Source organism: Drosophila pseudoobscura, chromosome 4 (assembly GCF_009870125.1).
Source record: "Drosophila pseudoobscura strain MV-25-SWS-2005 chromosome 4, UCI_Dpse_MV25, whole genome shotgun sequence".
Taxonomy (NCBI): Eukaryota; Metazoa; Arthropoda; class Insecta; order Diptera; family Drosophilidae; genus Drosophila; species Drosophila pseudoobscura.
Window position 1 is genome coordinate 27,943,252 of NC_046681.1, and position 18,234 is coordinate 27,961,485.

At 42.7% G+C, this 18,234-nt stretch overlaps 1 protein-coding gene and 1 long non-coding RNA gene across 2 annotated transcripts; both read right to left on the reverse strand.

Moving 5' to 3' along the window:
* Positions 1 to 2,406: 2,406 nt before the first annotated feature.
* LOC117183965 (uncharacterized) lies at positions 2,407 to 5,618 on the reverse strand. Its single transcript, XR_004469104.1, has 2 exons — positions 5,394 to 5,618; positions 2,407 to 2,526 (listed from the first exon to the last, which is right to left on the reverse strand). It is a non-coding gene; the product is annotated as an uncharacterized lncRNA (long non-coding RNA).
* Positions 5,619 to 12,302: 6,684 nt separating this feature from the next.
* Positions 12,303 to 14,320, reverse strand: LOC4817633 (odorant receptor 22a-like). Its single transcript, XM_002132867.3, has 3 exons — positions 12,923 to 14,320; positions 12,508 to 12,865; positions 12,303 to 12,448 (listed from the first exon to the last, which is right to left on the reverse strand). The coding sequence occupies exons 1-3, from the start codon at positions 13,687 to 13,689 to the stop codon at positions 12,380 to 12,382; spliced, it is 1,194 nt and encodes a 397-aa protein (XP_002132903.2). The 5' UTR covers positions 13,690 to 14,320; the 3' UTR covers positions 12,303 to 12,379.
* Positions 14,321 to 18,234: the final 3,914 nt, after the last annotated feature.

The window sequence follows — 18,234 nt, forward strand, 5'->3', positions numbered from 1 at the left end:
ATTCAGTGCTAAAAAGAAGAGGTTTCTATAGTCGAAATGTTTGCAGAAATCTCTCTTTCGGAACTGTCGTCTTTTAGCTTCTTCTAATATGTTTTCCAATGATTTAATGCCTCATAAAACTAAGCTAATAAACCTATAAAATTCTCTGAATCTCTCTCATGGCATAAGTCCATATTTAACCGCTCAAAACAGACTCCTTACTGCCACTCCCCAAGGATCACAAATCATTGAAAAGTAAATACAACTCCTGGATGAACTTGAACTGATTTAATATTTTGATAAACCCTTGCAGATCCAGAGAGCAAGCCCCTTCGAACAATGAGGACCTCTTCCCCTTAGTGGAGGCCAAGACAGTGGAGACGCTAATACTGCAATCGATAGCAAATTAATTAATATAATCGCATTGGTCGAGCGAGGGTCCATTATAATGCCAGGAGGAGAGCCGTGCCAGTGCCACAGCGAATGGGGGGCCACTGCACACAATTTCATGCTCGCTGGACCAGAATGGCCAGAACCGCTAATATTTTGCTTCAAATCCTTTGGCAATTAAATGCCAATAAATTAGAAATGCTCCAGACCAGGCCCGTGGACTCGTAGACGTTGGGGATTATCAAGCTTAATTTGCATTTCGAATTTCGTATTTATTTATGGGGGTTTCAAGAAGGAAATGAGGAGAGAAATGGATGCGAAGTTATCATTAAAATACATTTAAAATGCATATAAAATTTCCGCCTTAAACCGTTTAAACAAACACGTTTAAAATTAAATGTAATCTGTGTAAATAGTCGTATTTATCAGCAGCAAAGCAGAAGCAAAAGCATTCAAGCCAGAGTCCGAATGCCATTGCGTGGGCCATGTAATATTTTGTGAATAAATCCATTTTCGGCAAATACTCGTAGAAAATCCGCACAAACGAAATGCATTTGATGGAAAATTCCAACGCTCAAATCCAAATCAAAATCAAAAGCCAATGGGGCTGCCCTGCCGCCCCCCCTCCCGGCCCGTTCGGTGTGTATTAATTGGGGAAAAACTCTTGTGCCAATGGATGGATGATTTACCTGCCATGCCGAATATTTTTCAATGGTTTCTAGGATTCGGGTAGCACTCTCATGTGTGTGTGTGTGTCCTGGCCTGGCCGTGTGTCAGAAACACAAATCCCCAGGACACTCATTCGGGCACACACACTGGGATTTGGGATTTGGGATTGTGGATTGCGGGCACTCGATTGACGGCTGGCTAAAGGTAAATGGCTCAAATTGATTGAATTTTGCACTTTGGCATTCATGATGGTCAAAATGAAATTTGCATTTTGGGGCCAACGATTGTATAAATGTCAAAATGGGAAATTAATGGTCCAAGGAAATAGTGTTGGAGGAGCGCCGGAAACTTTTTTCATTTTGATTCATTAATGAAAAGTTCCGCCACAGAAAAAAAGCTAGAAGAGAGAGACTGGAAATTCATTTAATGGATTTTAATTATGCATTTTGTGGCGTGGCACAGAAGTCGAGAAGTCGGGAAGTCGGGAAGTTCTTGAACGAACGTCTTGAATATTTGATTGCACTCTCATTGAGTGCCGCGTCGATGGCGAAAGTTGTTGCATATTTTGGGGGCAAGTTAAACGAAGCAGAAGACAGACAGACCTCCTTTTTTGGCCCTCGGGCGGCCAGTCAGTCCTCAATTCAATTTGTTCGCATTTCAATTTCCTTTCATTTTACGCTTGAATCTGTCCAGCATTTGGTTCATCAAAGCTCAACCGCAAATAGCTTCACATATGCCGTGGCCCGGCCATTCCGGGATTTGCCTAGAAGTACGAGAATATTCTTTTGGCTTTTGTCTGCAATTTGGAGTTCATTGTACTTGGGGGCTTGCTTCGGTTGACAAATGAGCATCGCCTCCGGAGTTAGTTATGATAAATTATGGCCAGGCTATTTGAGCGCCAGCCAAGAGCCAGTCCTTGGCCAAGACAAATATCCCAGCTTATCGCCCATGTAGACTCGACCATTTTTTCCAGATTTATGCCATGACAAACAGAACAATCAGAAATTGCCAAGATTTCTTAATCTCCGAATAGTTGGAGCCGCCAGAAGTTGGAGGATTATTGATTAGAAAATTATTTCGAGTGGGCAAAATGAGATATGATAAAAAGGCAACAAAGAGAGAGGATTTGGGTAGCTTTTTGGAGTAAAAGATTCGATTGAAAGGAACGAAGAGAGAAGGGATTGTTGTGATCTGTGATCTGTATAACCCAATAGATGTATTCACAAATTATGATTATGGTGTTTAAAGTTAAGGAATATTTTACCTTTTTGGGTATTGCGCGTCATGCGTGAGAGCCTCTCGGTTGGTTGTGTCGGAAGGCGTGTCTCGCTTCTCCTGAGGTTCCGGCCTTAACAAGCTTTACCCTGGTCGCGCTTGGGCTCTTTATAGTGCAGACACTCTTGGATCTGCTTTTCAAAGTCCTGAATGGTAGCCTTCTTTGTATTCTTAGATGGTGATGAGATGTTCTTCTTCTGCTGCTTACAATATCTACAAAAATATTTACATACTGGTAGATTATTCCTCCAAAAGGTACTCAAATCTTAAGACAAAATTTTTCGGTAGTTAGATCCAAATATCGCCCTATTGCTCATCTTGTGTTCTGTGTTTTTTCTAAGAGAAACTCGACGATGAGTATTCGCTTTTAAGTCTCAGCTTTTTGGTTGAAAATTGTTAACATTAGAAGGTAAGAAATGTTACCAACAAAAATATACATCTAAGGCAAAAAAAAAATCACAAAAAAAAAAGAAACGCAATTCTTGCCAGTTCATTCTTCGGCCATTAATCTATTTCAACTTTTCGCCCAGTTTTTTTTTCCGCCCGGAATGTATTTATCTACATTAACATTTCAGCTGCTTGGCATTTTAGCATTTCGCTATTTTTTGTCTTTTTTTTTGGCTTTGGCTATTTTTAAAATGAGATTTCGGCGAAACAAATTGCAGCTACTTTGCCAGTCGGGAAAAATCCCAGTAATTAGACAAGTAATTAGAGGGGATTTTTCAAAAGAAAACCGAGGAAAAGTCGGAGCGAAAACGAAATGTCCTCAGTGCCCAGCCACCAAAAAAAAAACCGAGAACATGTGTTACCCCCTCCTCAGACACGTAATCAAACCAAAAAAAAAGAAAGGATCCACAAAAAATGTATGAAAGAAATATCTTTTCTGTCCATAATACTCGACACTTCGGCACCTTTGGGGCGTGGGAGGGTGGCTGTGGGGAGTGCACATATAATGCTAAAATATTATACCGATATTATGCAAATTTTTATTGTTTTCCAGACGAAACCCCGACGCGAAAGAGCGCAAAGGCGCAAAGGACGAAGGCTCATGGCTAAAGGGATTTGGTGCGTGATGAAATTAGGATAATTTAATAGATTACGCCCGACGTTGATTTTTCACGGCACTCTCCATAGGAGCCTGGACCTGGACCGGGACTGACAGGGGGGTGGGGGGCCACATCATGCATTATACATAATACATAATACCTGTTATGTGCCGTCTGCGCGTATTGATTGCATTTACTACCTTCTGCCTGGGCATTGTGTTTGTCTGGCAGCGGGGTTTTGGCCCAAAATGACAGCCGCTCCATCCACATGGGGATTGCCCGCCCATGGCGGCGCTACTTTCCCCTTAATGTGCGCCACCCCGCAGCCCCTCTGTGCCTTTTTTGGGATTTGTGGAGCCATCGTTTCTTCCTTTCTCTCCTTTTTTTACACTTTATCGTCTCGGAAAGTTTGCGCCCTCATTTCTGGGAGCCTTTTGGCAGGCAGATCACGTAGTTTGAAGTCGCATTTCGTCACCTGAACAAAAGACTCGAACGGGGGCTGGGACTGCACAGATTTTCCACGGAGATGGGGATGGGTATGGGTATGTCTAGGGGTGTCCTTCAAGTAGCCATTTATGTGCTGGTCCAGTAATACTTGTTAAATTGTTATTCTATGCTAAGTACATCCAATTGTTCATACTTCGAATCGAGACTTTTTATTGGTTTAGAATAATGCTGATAGATGAGGGGATTTCTGTGGGATATATCTTATACGGGGCATAACAAGATTTCTCGATGATTTATCGAAGGATATAGCGAGATTTTTTTCTTACCAAAGTACATACGGGATTTTATCCCTAAGACGCCTGAACACTTAACCAATCATCGAATGAGCCTGAATACGTTATCTGAATAAACCTGTAAAAAGAATGGTTTTTTTCGCAAAAGAGTTCCATCTGTGTGCTACCAGGCCCATACTAAAAATAGAAAACTGCATTTGGAAATGGTTATTTTAGAGTAAAAGTATATTCATGCTGACGTAAATGGTAAGAAAAAAATTATTCTATTGTCTTTGGTCATTTTTAATACATTCATTTTGCCAACCCCGTCTTTATTCTCATTTCCAAACGTTTGGCAACTATGGCAAGGAAAAGAGAACAACCGCCGCGGCGCTCTCTTAATTTTGTTTCAAGTTTCAGTTTTTTCGCCACATTTATAACCTTTTTCCCCATTTGCCAGCACTGTTTTCCAATAAGAGCACACGCAACCTAAGAGAGAGAGAGCTTCATACCTAATTGAGAGCGCTCTCTCGTGTTCCTTTTTGATCTGCTTCTTGTCTGCGTCTAGTTCTCCTCCAGTGCCAGAAAGAGATAGTGATAGCTTTGCTTTGGCGCGTACGCCATTTTGAACGTAAGGCAAGACCGCGTCATCAAATGAAAAATTTTCCTCTAGTTACATATGTATTTCGCTTCATTCTAGCACATTAAAAAATATATCCACACATGTGTGTATTAAATATACGCATGCACTCACTTCCAAATACTTCTATGTACATATGTACATACATATGTATGTATGTATTAACCGCACATTTTATTAAATTGAAAAAACAGAAGAGCCAGGATTTTTGATATTTCACACTGCAATACACCAACACAATTTGCGCAATTATATTTTCCTAATTTTCCGATTTTTACTACCACTTGTACTGCTTTTTACGGCAAAAGAACGCGGAGCTAAGAATAAACCACGCGTTCGAAAACTGACCAAAACTTGAACTGAGAGCGAGTCACGTAGGCGGCTTTTACTCTCTGATTTCATGATCTCCCTTTTGCTGCTCTTTCTTCCGGCTCGCTCGTTATGACGTAATGCAAGTCGATTCACTCCGTTCTTATTTCGCTCAATAGAACAGCGCTCGCTGAAAACGGTTTTTGACTCCTGTTTGAGTGATATGTACATACATACACATGTATGTAAAGCGCTCTTATCTCTGTGTTGAGATTTCCTTAGAAATCCCCATTTTTCGCATCATTTGTCACCCCTTTCCCCATTTTCAACACGCAGAATACAAGAGAGCGTTACATACATACATACCTTATTCGAATCGCTCTATCTCATTCCTTTTTGATCTTCTTTTCTGCGCTTAGTTCTCCTCCAGGGTTAGAAAGAGAGAGCGATAGATGCGCATTTGGCACGTACGCCATGGCGAACGAAGGTCAAGTCAAGACCTCGTCATCGAACGAAAATTTTTCAGGAAAGCGTGCTCTTCTGGCAATTTCGCTTGCTTTTTGGACACTACAAAATAAAAGTATGTTTAATGAATATAGTAAATATACAAATGTATGTGTGTATAACACAATTATTTCTACATTTTAACGACACGCAACACTTGAGAGCCAGGATTTTTGATATTTTTCACTGATTAAATTGCGCAACTACATATATTCTCCGAGTTTTTCTCACCACTTGTACCGCTTTTTTCGGCAAAAGAACGCGGAGCTAAGATAAACCACGCGTTCAAAAACTGACCAAAAATTGAACTGAGAGCGAGTCACGTAGGCAGCTTTGGACTCTCTCATTCCATGCTCTCCTTTTGCTGCTCTTCCTATTTGCTCGCTCATGACGACACTGTGCAAGGTGGTCCGCTGCCGCAACGCGCGCTCTCTTTTCGGATCCTATTTTGATCGGTACGACAGCGCTCTCCGTAGACTCGAAAGAGAGCTAGCAGACCACCTTGCAAAATGGCATCTTGTGATTATTGACATTTGGAATTCGCTATTGCTTATCGTCTTTTCCCTTTCAAACTAAAAATTAAGAGAGCCGTTTTGTTCTTCTGTGTGTCAGAGTGTGCGGGATTAAAAGAGGGATACATACATACATATGTAAAGTGAGTAAAGTGTAAAGTCGAATAATCATTGTAGGGAAAACCCAAAAAAGGCTCAGCAATATTGTTGGCAATATCTTATGAAAATATTCAAGACAAATAAACAATTCAACAAAGCAAAAGTTCAATTTAATCTGGTAGATATTTGTATATAAGGATTCTCCGATATACGGCATATGGCACTCGTTGGTCGGCACATTTTCCAATTGTTTTTGTTTCAATCTCTCCTTTTACCTGTTGACTTTTTGTTCATTTTGGAGCTGGGGCTTTTTGGCTTCAGGTATTGCCATTTTGCACATTTCATTTTCAGATGGCAGTAAATTGTTGGCATTTTAATTTTAATTTTCGTTTTCATTTCTGTTTCTGTTGTTGCTGCCGCTGCTGCACGACGAGTAGTTTATTAATAAAGTGCATAGTGCGGACCGATATAAAGTCAATTTATGCAATATAATGAACTGTAAACCGGTAAACTGTCATCAGTGTCTCGGTGGCTCCTCGGCTCCTCGGCTCTTACATATTGCCATTTAAACGCAGTCCAGTGTGCAACGCACAAGCACAGGGACAGACGCCTAGTGGATGGAATGGATGCAGGCTCCCACATTCATGCATTTTCGTATTCCGTATTTATTGATTTAATATCTGGCTGCCTGCCCGCCTGCGGCCAATTTAATCATCATTTGTAGGAAATAATTAAAATTTACAATGCAACAGTGGCAAGGGGCAGGAGTCAGAGTCAGACGGAGGAGAGCGGAGCAGTAACTCCAGCCCTGAACCATTCGGCCATTCGATATCTTCTTGTTTGGGGTATATTTTAATAACCAGCAATAACAGACTCGATACGCACAGGGCCACAAAGAAGGAAACACGACAGATAGACAGCCAGCCAGAAAAGGGCCGACAGAACCAGACAACTCAATGGATTGTGGGAGACTGTGGCTAGGAGAGGGCCTATCTTTAAATGCAGTCCATTCTCCATGAAGCAAGCTAATTGGAATGTAATACTGTTAACGAAAAAAGCTACACGTAACTAAATCTATGGATAATGGATAAAAGGGTCCATAGGTACACCTTTTCAGACAGCAGAGCAGTCTTTCCTATTCAACGATTTCTTCGGGACTAGCTGACCCGGCGAACCCTTTGCCAGTAGCACCAATCAGCACTTTCGAATGAGCGGCAAATTTGAAAGGATTTTGTAGATACTAAATAATAAAGTTAAGATTACGATATGTTTATCTTGTAGTAGTACAAATTATTAACTTCTACGTTGGAATCCCCTTCTAGCGCTTAAATCTGCGTTTTTCCGACATTTCTTGTTTCTTCTTCAAGATGTACGCTGATATCCGCTGGTGGGCTGTCCGGTACAGCATGTACATCCCTCGGTAGAAGCGCTCCTCCGGCCCCTCCTCGTCGGACGACTCGTTTTGCTTATGGTGTTGCTGAACGTTCCTCTTCCGCCCATCTGCAATAGACGATACCGGCACAGGCTTTGTTGTCGAAGATGTCAGCGACACTGGCGGGACCGGCTGTAATCTATAGAGCGTCGAGGAGGTGCCGCCGGATTGGAGAATATCTAATCCAGGCTTGGGCTGCACTCTCGAGGGCAGTGGATTCACCTTCGACCTACCTTTGGGAGGCGAGACGGTACGGGACCTCTTTTGTAATCGATTTACAGAGGTTTTCTCGGGAAAGGGTTGCTTCGGGGCTGCTTCTCTCAGTCTCTCAAAGGTCTGCAAAAATGTGCGGTTCGGGGTGTAAGATTCAGACTTCTCTAGAGGAGCCATGGCAAATGCCGAGACCAAGCGGCTCTGGAAGGATATGGCATCCTCAAAGAGAGGTGATCCCAACTTGTCCAGGTCCGTATGGATGCGATTTTTCTCAGATATTCTCTTTTTATGGGCCATCGTTGCCTCTCCTTAACGTATTCACAATTTTTGTAACTAAACGATAGAAAATATAATCGAGAATTGTGTGTTGGTCTTTGAAATTTCTTATTTTTGGTGAACAAGTCTGATTTTCTATACGAACAAATGATTGAATACTCGTATTTATAGATAATGGAATGGCTACTTTCTATGTTGGTTACAAACAGGAGAAGAGGAGAGAAATTGATACTACTTTGAGGGCTGGGTGGCTGGAGATATGTATGCGCATAGACTTGGCGGATGGGCTACTATAATACGTGATAATCTCCAGGCTAGACTCTTGCTTTTGGAGTGTCAGAAAGCTGATTACAATAATATCTATGCAGCACAGGTGGTACAAGAAGTTATGCTCTTCAATGACCGATTGGCCTTGGATCTCGAGGGTTTAATCAGATTTTGAGTTCAAATATCGACTTGACCGACCAGCTATCCGGATCTTCCTATTGTATATACTTTGAGAGCTGCTTTATCTCTATATGCTGATTGTATAGGATGCTTTCATCTGTCCCGGAGAGAACCATCTGCTTAGATGACCATCTACTTGTCAAGAACCAAATGCATACCATCTTGGAGGATGCATTCAAAATTTGCAGTGTAGTGCCGTATTTCGATATTAATAAGTGCCACAGTATTATTTCTGAAAATATATGAATACCCAGAAACGCGAATACATTTACTGGCGTCGAGTAAACACGAATGCCCCCTTAATAAAGGTCCCTCGAAATCGTCTGCAGAAGCAACCCCTTCTCTCAGGAGTCCCATTCATACAGTGTATGGTATTCCCCTTCTTCACAGTAATGCCTTCATAAATATGTCGCTAATTTAGCAGAACGGCAATTGTTGCATTTGTTAAAGTTCCATCTCCATTTGGCTTTGGGCACTTTAATTTGAATTAGTGTTTAAATTTTCGCACTTGCTGCCGCTCATAAATTAATGAAAGTCGCAGCGTCTGCCCCGAGAAGGGAAGAAAAGAGAAGCGTATGTTTATTCTATGATTGTGGGGCATTCAAATGTCTAAATACTCATACATAAATACATACATATACGGGTACTCCGTAACGGGTACATGTGTATTTTGTCGTTGCTTCTGCTTCTGCTGCTGCTGTTGTTGTTTCTGGTAAGTGCCATTTCAAGCTCATTAGTGGCCATAATTAGCCAGAGGAGTTTATGGCCCACAGACACAGGCGAAATGCAGACAAGACACATTCAAGGCACAGACGAAACTACTTACAGTGCGCACTAAAAATACACGTACTACTACCAGAAGGAGGGAGAGAGGGAGGGAGGGACTGTGTGCTTGGGTCTCAGCCAGGGCGATCATTGGAGGGTGCTACTATTCTGCTCATGCAGGATACACTGGATATCTAGAGCAGCTGTGAACAGCTGATTGGTTTTTAGGTTTTCCTTCGATTTCTATAAGTCGAAGCCCATGGAAATCGATTATTTGTTGTGACACTGACACCATTCAACTCCGCTCCATTTCGAATGGCTTACCTATCCATATCCCCATTATCCCGCCCAAACAATGGGACAAATGCCCGATAAGTACCACATGTTCCCCATTGTCAAAGGTAATCTCCACTCTGCAAAAAAGAAAACACCAAAACAAAACCCTGAAGAGGTGTTGCCCTGAGAAGGAGGGGTGGGGAGGGGAGGGGAGTGCGTGCAAAATTTCGCACACACTCAAAACATGAAATAAAATAAAAAGGGCATGTGTTCGCCCAAACACACAGGGCAAATGGAGAAGAAGCAACTGTAAAGATACTTTTCGGCTGCCGCGGCATTACACACCGAGCGAGGGGCGAGGGGGCGAGGGACGAGGCGAGGCAACTTTACGGCCCCGCGTATTACAAACTGAAACATGTGTTTATTGTCCAACTGTCTTAGCGGGCTCTGCTCTCCCCTCCTCTCCTCTCAGCGTCTCCTTTGCTGCTACTCCTACTCCTGCTTTTACTCCTACTTCTTCGAGTTCCTCCTCTGCCAGTCGTGCGAAAAAAAGCAAGAAAGAAAGTTTTGCTCTGGGGTCGAGACATGGATACCCTTTCATGGGCATCGTTCTCATCGCAAGCGTTACGTCGGCTTTGTTTCTGTACCCTCTCTTCTCATGTGATCTTTTCCTTCTCACTCTTCTTTCCTTCTTCTTTTCCACAACAACAAAACTTGCGCCATGCTCATCAGAGACGCGCTCTCGCTCACAGACTATGCTCTCAGCAACATTGAATCTAAACAATATCGAACCATGTATCGTTTCGACTACTATTTATTGAATAACAAAATAGAATGATGTTACTATCTCAATATCCGACAAGTACTTTATCCATACTACATATGCCACTACTTTTGTACACATTTAGTGCTTGGCAAACATCTGCCTGAACCAATCATACCCTTCCGCAGGGTATAGCCCTCGCTGTCAGCGGCGGCGACTGCAACACTTCAAGTGACACTGCAGACACTCTCTCGGTCCGTGCTCCCTCCCCTCCCTCTCTCGTTTCTTCTCATTTAGCGAATGTGTGAAATTTCATTTAGTTTTTTTTTTGTGCACTCCCTTTTGCTCCACTCCTGCTGCTGCTTTTGTTGTTAGTTTTTAGGGAGTTTTGTTTTTGTCATTAACAAATGGGAAATTAAATTGCGCTTAAATTTGCCTGTACAAAAAGTGTGAGGGGGGACGGGACTGGAAGGTAGAATGGTAAAGAGGCTGGTTAAAAATAGATTTTTCAGCTGGCGAAAAATGCTTTAGGTCTCTCATTGAATACTTTTTTGTTGTTGCTAGAAAGAAAGAGAGAGAGAGGAGATCGGGAGTGTTACAATTTCCACCAATATTCCCTCTCACAAGCAAATATTGAATATTCCGCTCATTCGAAAGTGCTGATTGGTGCTATAAAGTGAGAATTGCTTGCTCATCAACACGGATCCAGGTTCAAACCTGTTCCTCAAGTCTATTCCCATTTTCAATTCAATAATTCAAAATACTGCCGGAAATGGCTTTTGAGGTCCGCTACTTCTCAAATAATATTGTAATAAAGCTTATTCCAAACTGTCGTGACTGCTTCCCCCCTTTACACATAATTTTCCCTTTTGCATCTCCCATTCCACACTTCTTAATGGAGAAAATCATACCCGTATTTCCCATTCCATAACCAAGGGTTTCCGCAAGGTCCAGAGATGGTTAGGGCAGTAGTAATCACGTTTTAGAATGGATTCTGAGAATATCTTTAGAGTGGGGAGGCCTCAAGCACAAAGCCCTGTATATCCCTACTCATTTTCAGCTCGATTGCACTCAACATTGCAGCTGCTCGCAATTAAAACAGAAGGCAACTTTGTCACTTGAAACCGTTAATAGGCCTTAAGCCGGCTTAATCCACGGCAGGAGGCCAAGGGAAAGGAAAAGTTCAAGTTAAACGAGCAGCAACAAATGCGAGTATCCCCCCTCTTTCTGACTCTTCCTTCTATTGGCTTCGTTTGGCTCCTTGGGGGGACGGACTCTGTGGAAGGGGATGTCCCAGTCCCCATTTGATTTAGCATTTTCTGCTTCGATTTCATTCCATTTCTGTGGTGCAAAACCCATGTCAAAATTCCCTGTGACAGCCCCAAAAACTTTGCGCTTAAAAATAAATCAAAACTTTTCATTCCAGAATTCATATTCGTCTTTCTACTCCCCCAACCACCCACCATACATCCCCCAGATAAATGTGCTGATAATTTGTATACGTTTCTTTTTTTTCTCCTTTTCCTCCTTTCTTTTTTTTTTGCATATGTCAACTTTTGTCAATGGGCCAAAAGAGAGTTTCTGGCCAAAACTTTCTATCATGCTGAGACATGGCAAAGTTTTGGCATCACTTATGGCTTTGTTCTTGGCCTGAGAGCGAAAGGGGGGCCATGAGGATTGCGACTGTATCTCTGTGCAAGTCTGTGGCTTAAGCTTTGATTGTTGCTTATCTGCAGGCAGCAGACACATTTATTTTAATCAGCCATCAGAGCTCTGAACTCCTTCGGAATTGAATACATTAAATGTAAGAATATTATCAGTGAATACCAAACAGGACCAAATCTTTATACATATATGAATTATCTTTATTATCTATTAATTTGAAAGTTCTAGTTTGTGTTGCTCCGAGCGATGTCGTTGGAAGCATGAATTGATAGCCCTAATCATCACTTTTGGATGAGCGGAATGTAAATGCTCATTCTGCCGTTTGAACACAAACACCGTTACACGAGATTTTTATACATATTTGAATATATATAACACTGCAACCTTGGGTGTCAGTCGCTTACTGAAACTTCTCCGCCAGATTGAATTGTTTTATAACGGTGACCACGGAAAAGGCCAGCTTTACCATCTACAAAGAATCGAGAGGTTATATAGAGGTTATATACAGAGTATCCGAAGAGTTCTTACCGATAGATTCGTCTGCATGCAGATGGGAAACACGCCACCCGCTGTTAGGATAATCGGTTTCTGGAGATTGTGCAGAAAGTAGACCAACGTGGACTTGTATTTGCGACTGGCCCCTAACCAGTCCGATTGAAACAGGCTCTCCGATAGCTCACGGCAGTCCTCGATGATGATGTTACACAGGTAGCAGAAGGGAAAGGTTTCCAGGCAGACATCAAAAATGAAGCACATGGTGCCGATGCCTGTCCAGAAGTTGGAAAAGAACATGATATGGATCATGGACAGGCCCAGAACCAGACCAATCAACAGGAACTGCACGAAAATGGTGACCGAGTAGACGGGGCGGAGAAGATTCACATAGCTAAGGGAAGACCATATAATGACCGTACCTATAAAGCAGATAAGGCGAAGACCTTACTCCAGTATCACGCAGTGGTCATGGATGCATCTATTCAGATCCTCCTGGTGCTCCTCCTCGTCTTTTCTGGGGTCCGAGTGTAGTTTGGTCAAGCGATCCTTGAGCAGACCCATGTGGCAGCGAGCCATTATCATGTGCGCCAGAGGAGAGACGTCGGTGCACTGGTTCATGGTAACAACGCCGCTCATCAGCAGCAACTCGAAGAAACTGGTCACCAGAAAGTTCCGCTCAGAGTCCAGCCCAGGGAGGTACATCCGCCAGGCGTGGCTGCCCAACAGGAGGTAGCCCGTCCAATTAATGACCACAAATCCCGAGTATAGGATGTGGTATGTCACATAGCACCGGTTCGCCAGAGCCACGGAGCGGTGCACACTGGCACGGTCCTCGTCGCTGGTGCAGCGCAGGTCCAGGCGATCCAGCAGCTTCCTGGCTGCCTGAAATCTCTTGTAACCGAACATGGTGTAGACGCACTTCAGGGAACAGCCATACATGTCCACGCAGATCTCCAGGGAGCCAAAAAACTCTCCCGGCGAGAAGTTTTTGAACCTCTGCACATACTCCATGGACATCGACAACGGCAGCAGGACGAGCAGCAGAACGTTCCAGATAAAGGCCCAGATATTATAGAGTACCATCCATCGCTCATCCTCGGTGGCTCTCCAGCCCCAGAGCTTCTGTACTCGATCCAAGTAGACAAAGGCATCGCGGGACTGAATCCTCTCCGTCAACGGCTTGGCTTTGATACGCGGAAACAACTTGCTCAACATCTTGGCCGGAGTTCTGTCTCGAATATGTCGAATGCATAGAACGAGTATCTTATATAGACTGTCGGTTTGTTGTGGTTGTCTTGAATCACTTTTTTTGAGTTCGCTCAAAAGTTGGGCATATTTTATTTGTCCTTTTGTACATAAATATTTAACAGACCGAAAGTTGATTGAGTTATTTCTATGAAATATTGATTATGTCTTTCTGTCTGTTTCTTCAGATCGTTAAAATGCTATATGTATATATATCAATCGGTGATGAAAAATATGATAAATCTTTTGTCTAAAAATCCATTTACAGGGCATCATTCAGTCGGGTTCTTTGCTATAGTTGGCCCTTCACATGTTTTATTCGTAACTTTTAGTTATTATTCTTTTTGAAACTTGCGCAAATTGTTGAATTATTAACATTGGGAATGAATGTACTGCCAAAGAAGTCACCTTTAGGGAAAACTGTTTAGACTTGGTATAAGATTGCACCTCCGTTCTAAGCATTCTGTATGCTTGTGTATGAATAAGGTGTCCGAGGAAACAAACTACAGAGCTTTAGGCCCTTGGGGATGGGCTACTAGTATCGGTCAGAACTTATAGTCTTACAGAAACTTCTGTGAAAGTTTTTAGCTCTGTTTCTGTTGCTCCACACGATGTCGGTACATAGCACTAATCAGCACTTTCGGATGAGCTCGGCTCGATGTGCTTGTTGAAAGGCGTGTTATGCAAGGTGAAAAGTAATAATCTCGGAGACTTCGTACAGAAACTTCTGTCAAAGGTTTCAGCTCTCGAATCACAGCTCGGCATTTCCTCGATCTTCCGGAATTATATGTTGATTCCGTTAAAGCGGTTTCCATTATCAGCTGACTGTCAATCCATGATAACCCCGACAGAGTGATTCTGCCCTCGGATGTCTCAATTTGTCACTCGAATCATGCTGCCGCCGATTCCACCGATTCCACAGATTCATCAATGTCGTGGAGCCGTCTCCCTTGGATGTTTGCAAATGCCGCGAAATTGATGATGAAGTCTGGGAAAGCTTTTAAGCTGCCAATGGAAAAAGTTTCACTCGCACACACACCGATAACTTCTGAACTCTGAACCTTTTGAACCCTTCGGAATCGTTATTTCTGTGTAAACAATTCAATTGCATAAATATGCCAAAAGGAAAACACAACTTTTCTCCGCTCTCCGGTCTTTACTTTTTCGTCTTTCGTATGTCGTTTTTTGGGATGGAAGGAAGAAATAATTCTTAACAATTTGATTCAATCAGAGGCGATATCGAATGCTGGGAATTGAAAGGCCTTTGTCACCTTTATAGCAGCGTAAACTTTTTGCCCAAAAAGTTATTTAAAACATTTTTCCCCCCATGGCCGCCCCCCTCTTTCCTGGCACACTCCCAGACTTTTCTTCATTGTTTGCGCTCGAAGAAAAATGCGTTTTTCATGCTAATGTCAAACCTTAATAGATGAGACCCTCCCCTTCCCTTGTAGGGAGGCGTGGCAGTCTCCCCTTAAACCGACCTCCAGCGGAACATGTGTTCTGAGATTTTCTTGTGGCATTTCCATTTCTGGTTAGGAGGAGGCGTCAGCATCATTTCCTGAGTTATTTCACTCTAGAGAATTTTCAATTGGACTTTGCGGCAGTTCCATTTTATTGCGGAGGCGTGGCAGTGCCAGTGCCGAATGGACCACGAGAAATTTAGGTAATTTTCAAAGTTTTCTTCAATGCTGACATTAAATTGACCCAAATAGTTGAAGTTGAACAAACTTGAAAGCCATTATTTGTAACTGTTCTAATAGACCTCTTGGGATTCCCATTCCAGGAAGAAGTTGAGAGCTTTTAAAAGCTCTAGTGCCATTTAAGAAAGTGATGATTAGGGGGAAAGCTGCCCCTACTTTAAATTAACTTTCCAAACAACTGTTTTGGAATAGATTAATAGAGAAAACATTACGCTACCACAAACCAATGTAAACTCCCATCCATCAAGGCATGGAATCCCATTCTATTCAATCCCTGACCCATCTCCTGTTTCTCAATCCAATTAAATGATTCACCCAATGGTAATCCATATATGTATGTACATATCTGTATAACAATTTATCAACTTGTCAGAATATTTAATGGGGACTGGGTTAAAGACATTTGCTTGTGTTTGATGCCTGGACCCCGTCCCGAAATAAAGCACTCTCCATTTGCCCACATCTATTTCCTCTTCAATCCGTCAATTCAATGACGAAACTCCCATAATATGCCAAATGCCAATATTGCGTATACGTAACGTTGTGCGTCCAGTGTTTTGCTGGCTGGGATTTGTTTAGCAGTAAGCGGAAATAGTTGTAGAGGGATATCTGAGCGTGTGTGTGTGAGTGTGTGTGTGTGTGGAGCATGGACCATGGAGCATGGAGCATGTTGTGTTGTGTTGTTGAAGTTTATATGCAGGATAAACTGTTCAACCAACTGACGTACACAGGACAGAGCCTGTCCGGCCCGGGGAGGGGGCAGACAGGCTCAGTCTGCCATAAAAGCAAATAACTGTCGTGTGGGTATATGTTTTAGTTAACTGAACTATCGTTCTCTGTGTCTGTGTCTGTGTCCGTGTCTAGTGTCTGGTGTGTTCGGTGTGTGTGCTGCACACATGTGTACATCTAATATGTTTGTCCATCAATTGTCCTGTCCGAAACTGGACTTCAGTGCAAACATGCTGAAATCTAAATCCTTGTCCGGCTCCAGCTCCGACTCCCCTTTCCTGCCTCCTTTTGCGGACAACCAACCCAAAGTCAAGACAACGTTTCACTCTCTCAGTTAATAAATATTTCTTTTATCGGTTAAAAAGTAAATATGCAATAAAAAATGCCACAATATATACAATATTTGAAAACGATCCTTGTTATGGGAACAGCAGCTGTTGCATTTCTCTGCTCTTCAAATGGAAATCAGAATCGAATGGCGCTGTGTCCCCTGGCTTTTATTTGCCTACATTTGTGGCCACATCATATCGTTTGAGGCCTGCGAGTTATTGTATTCGTTAGGGCCAAATATTGTGGATAAACATGGCTCGAAGTGAATGGAAAACAAAATTAATTGGCCAACAAGGTGCTAGGGAAAAGGGTTCTACTGAAGGGAACTAGAACTAATGAAGAATTCTATTCATTCTATTCATCTAAGGCTTCAAGGGCACCCTTTAAGTAGGTACAAATTTCTCTAAAAAAAATAATTTTGGTGTGTGATTCACGTGTCACGTCTCTGAGCCCTGGCCAAGAGGGTGTGAAGCGATAAAAGTTCAAGAGGGAGGCATATAAAAAAGTCTGCGACAGAGTTGTCACCAGCTGTCCCAAACAATCTTAATATTTGATGTGGAACCACGCATCAAGACGGCAGCTGTGACCCCGATTGCGGAACGGTATCCCCCCAGACCCCCCATCCATTGTTCCTTGGGTGGACGGGCAGAACTTTTTAAAATAGATGCCCAAACATTAGCAATTTAATGCATTTGCTGGGCAGAGATGAAATGCATAAATTTGATATGCTAAATTAAGCCACCAAAAAGGATAAGTGGAGTCCAACTTTGAGTGGACGGTGAGGTCCTGCATACGAAATTAGCTTTTCGGGGGGCAGTCACTCCTAGCTGATTATAATGATGATGATGGACTCGGCTCGTTTTGATTTTCAGAAGATTTGGATTCGTCGGAAGTGTGGTGGGGGGTGGGGGGTGGGGCCTGCCCCATGATTGCTCTCAACGATTGCGCCACTGACAGACTCTAAAATGCCAGAAACAATTTAATGCTTCATTGATAACCTCACATATGTGGCCTGCCCTGTGCCTGACAGCCCACACAGACTTATCTGGGGTTCTTTCCTTCCTTTCTTTCTTTTCTTTTCACTTTTTTCCCCGAACATGTCAAACAGAAGGCAAGGAAAGAAAGAGAAATACATCGGGACCCGCGCTATGTGCGATAAACATATGAAAAATGCACATGCGGTGAGAGCCAAGTTCAATTCCAGAGGCCAAAAGTTTACGCCACTTAATAGAACTTGACGCAAATTCAATTACAACATTGGACGCCGCCCCCCACCACCACCATCACACACCACCACCCCCACACTTCGACACACACTCGGGGCGGAAAAACTTACAAAGAAATTTGCGGAAAAACGTTCGCTGCCGCAGTCAACTTTGCCCCCAAACCGAAACCAAAAGGGAACCGCTCCAGGCGGCTATTCGTATAGGGTATTCGAGTATTGAAAAGGGGTGTATGGTATCCAATGGGCAAGATAATGTAGTCTGTAAGGTCTATCCTAAAGGATATATGCAATATCCGCTTCTTTTCTTCGTCTCTCACTCGTGTACGAGCTTAATATTGAATATTCCGCTCATCCGAAAGTGCTGATTTGTGCTAATAACAAGGAATGTCCCCATTGTTATGCGCTGAACGGCTTATCGCCACGGATACACACTCAAAGCTGTATCCAAAGTCCAATCGTGGTGCAAAATACTGCTGCAAATGGTTTCCCGTATAAGATAGCATTTTCCTATAATTTTAAGACAGTTTTTTG

What these genes read in the sequence shown, in the direction of transcription:
- LOC4817633 (XM_002132867.3), bottom strand. Translation starts at nt 13,689, where the DNA reads ATGTTGAGCAAGTTGTTTCCGCGTATCAAAGCCAAGCCGTTGACGGAG. An exon ending in GACCACTGCGTGATACTGGA is followed by an intron (nt 12,866 to 12,922) that starts GTAAGGTCTTCG and finishes GTCTTCCCTTAG; the next exon opens with CTATGTGAATCTTCTCCGCC. An exon ending in GCATGCAGACGAATCTATCG is followed by an intron (nt 12,449 to 12,507) that starts GTAAGAACTCTT and finishes GATTCTTTGTAG; the next exon opens with ATGGTAAAGCTGGCCTTTTC.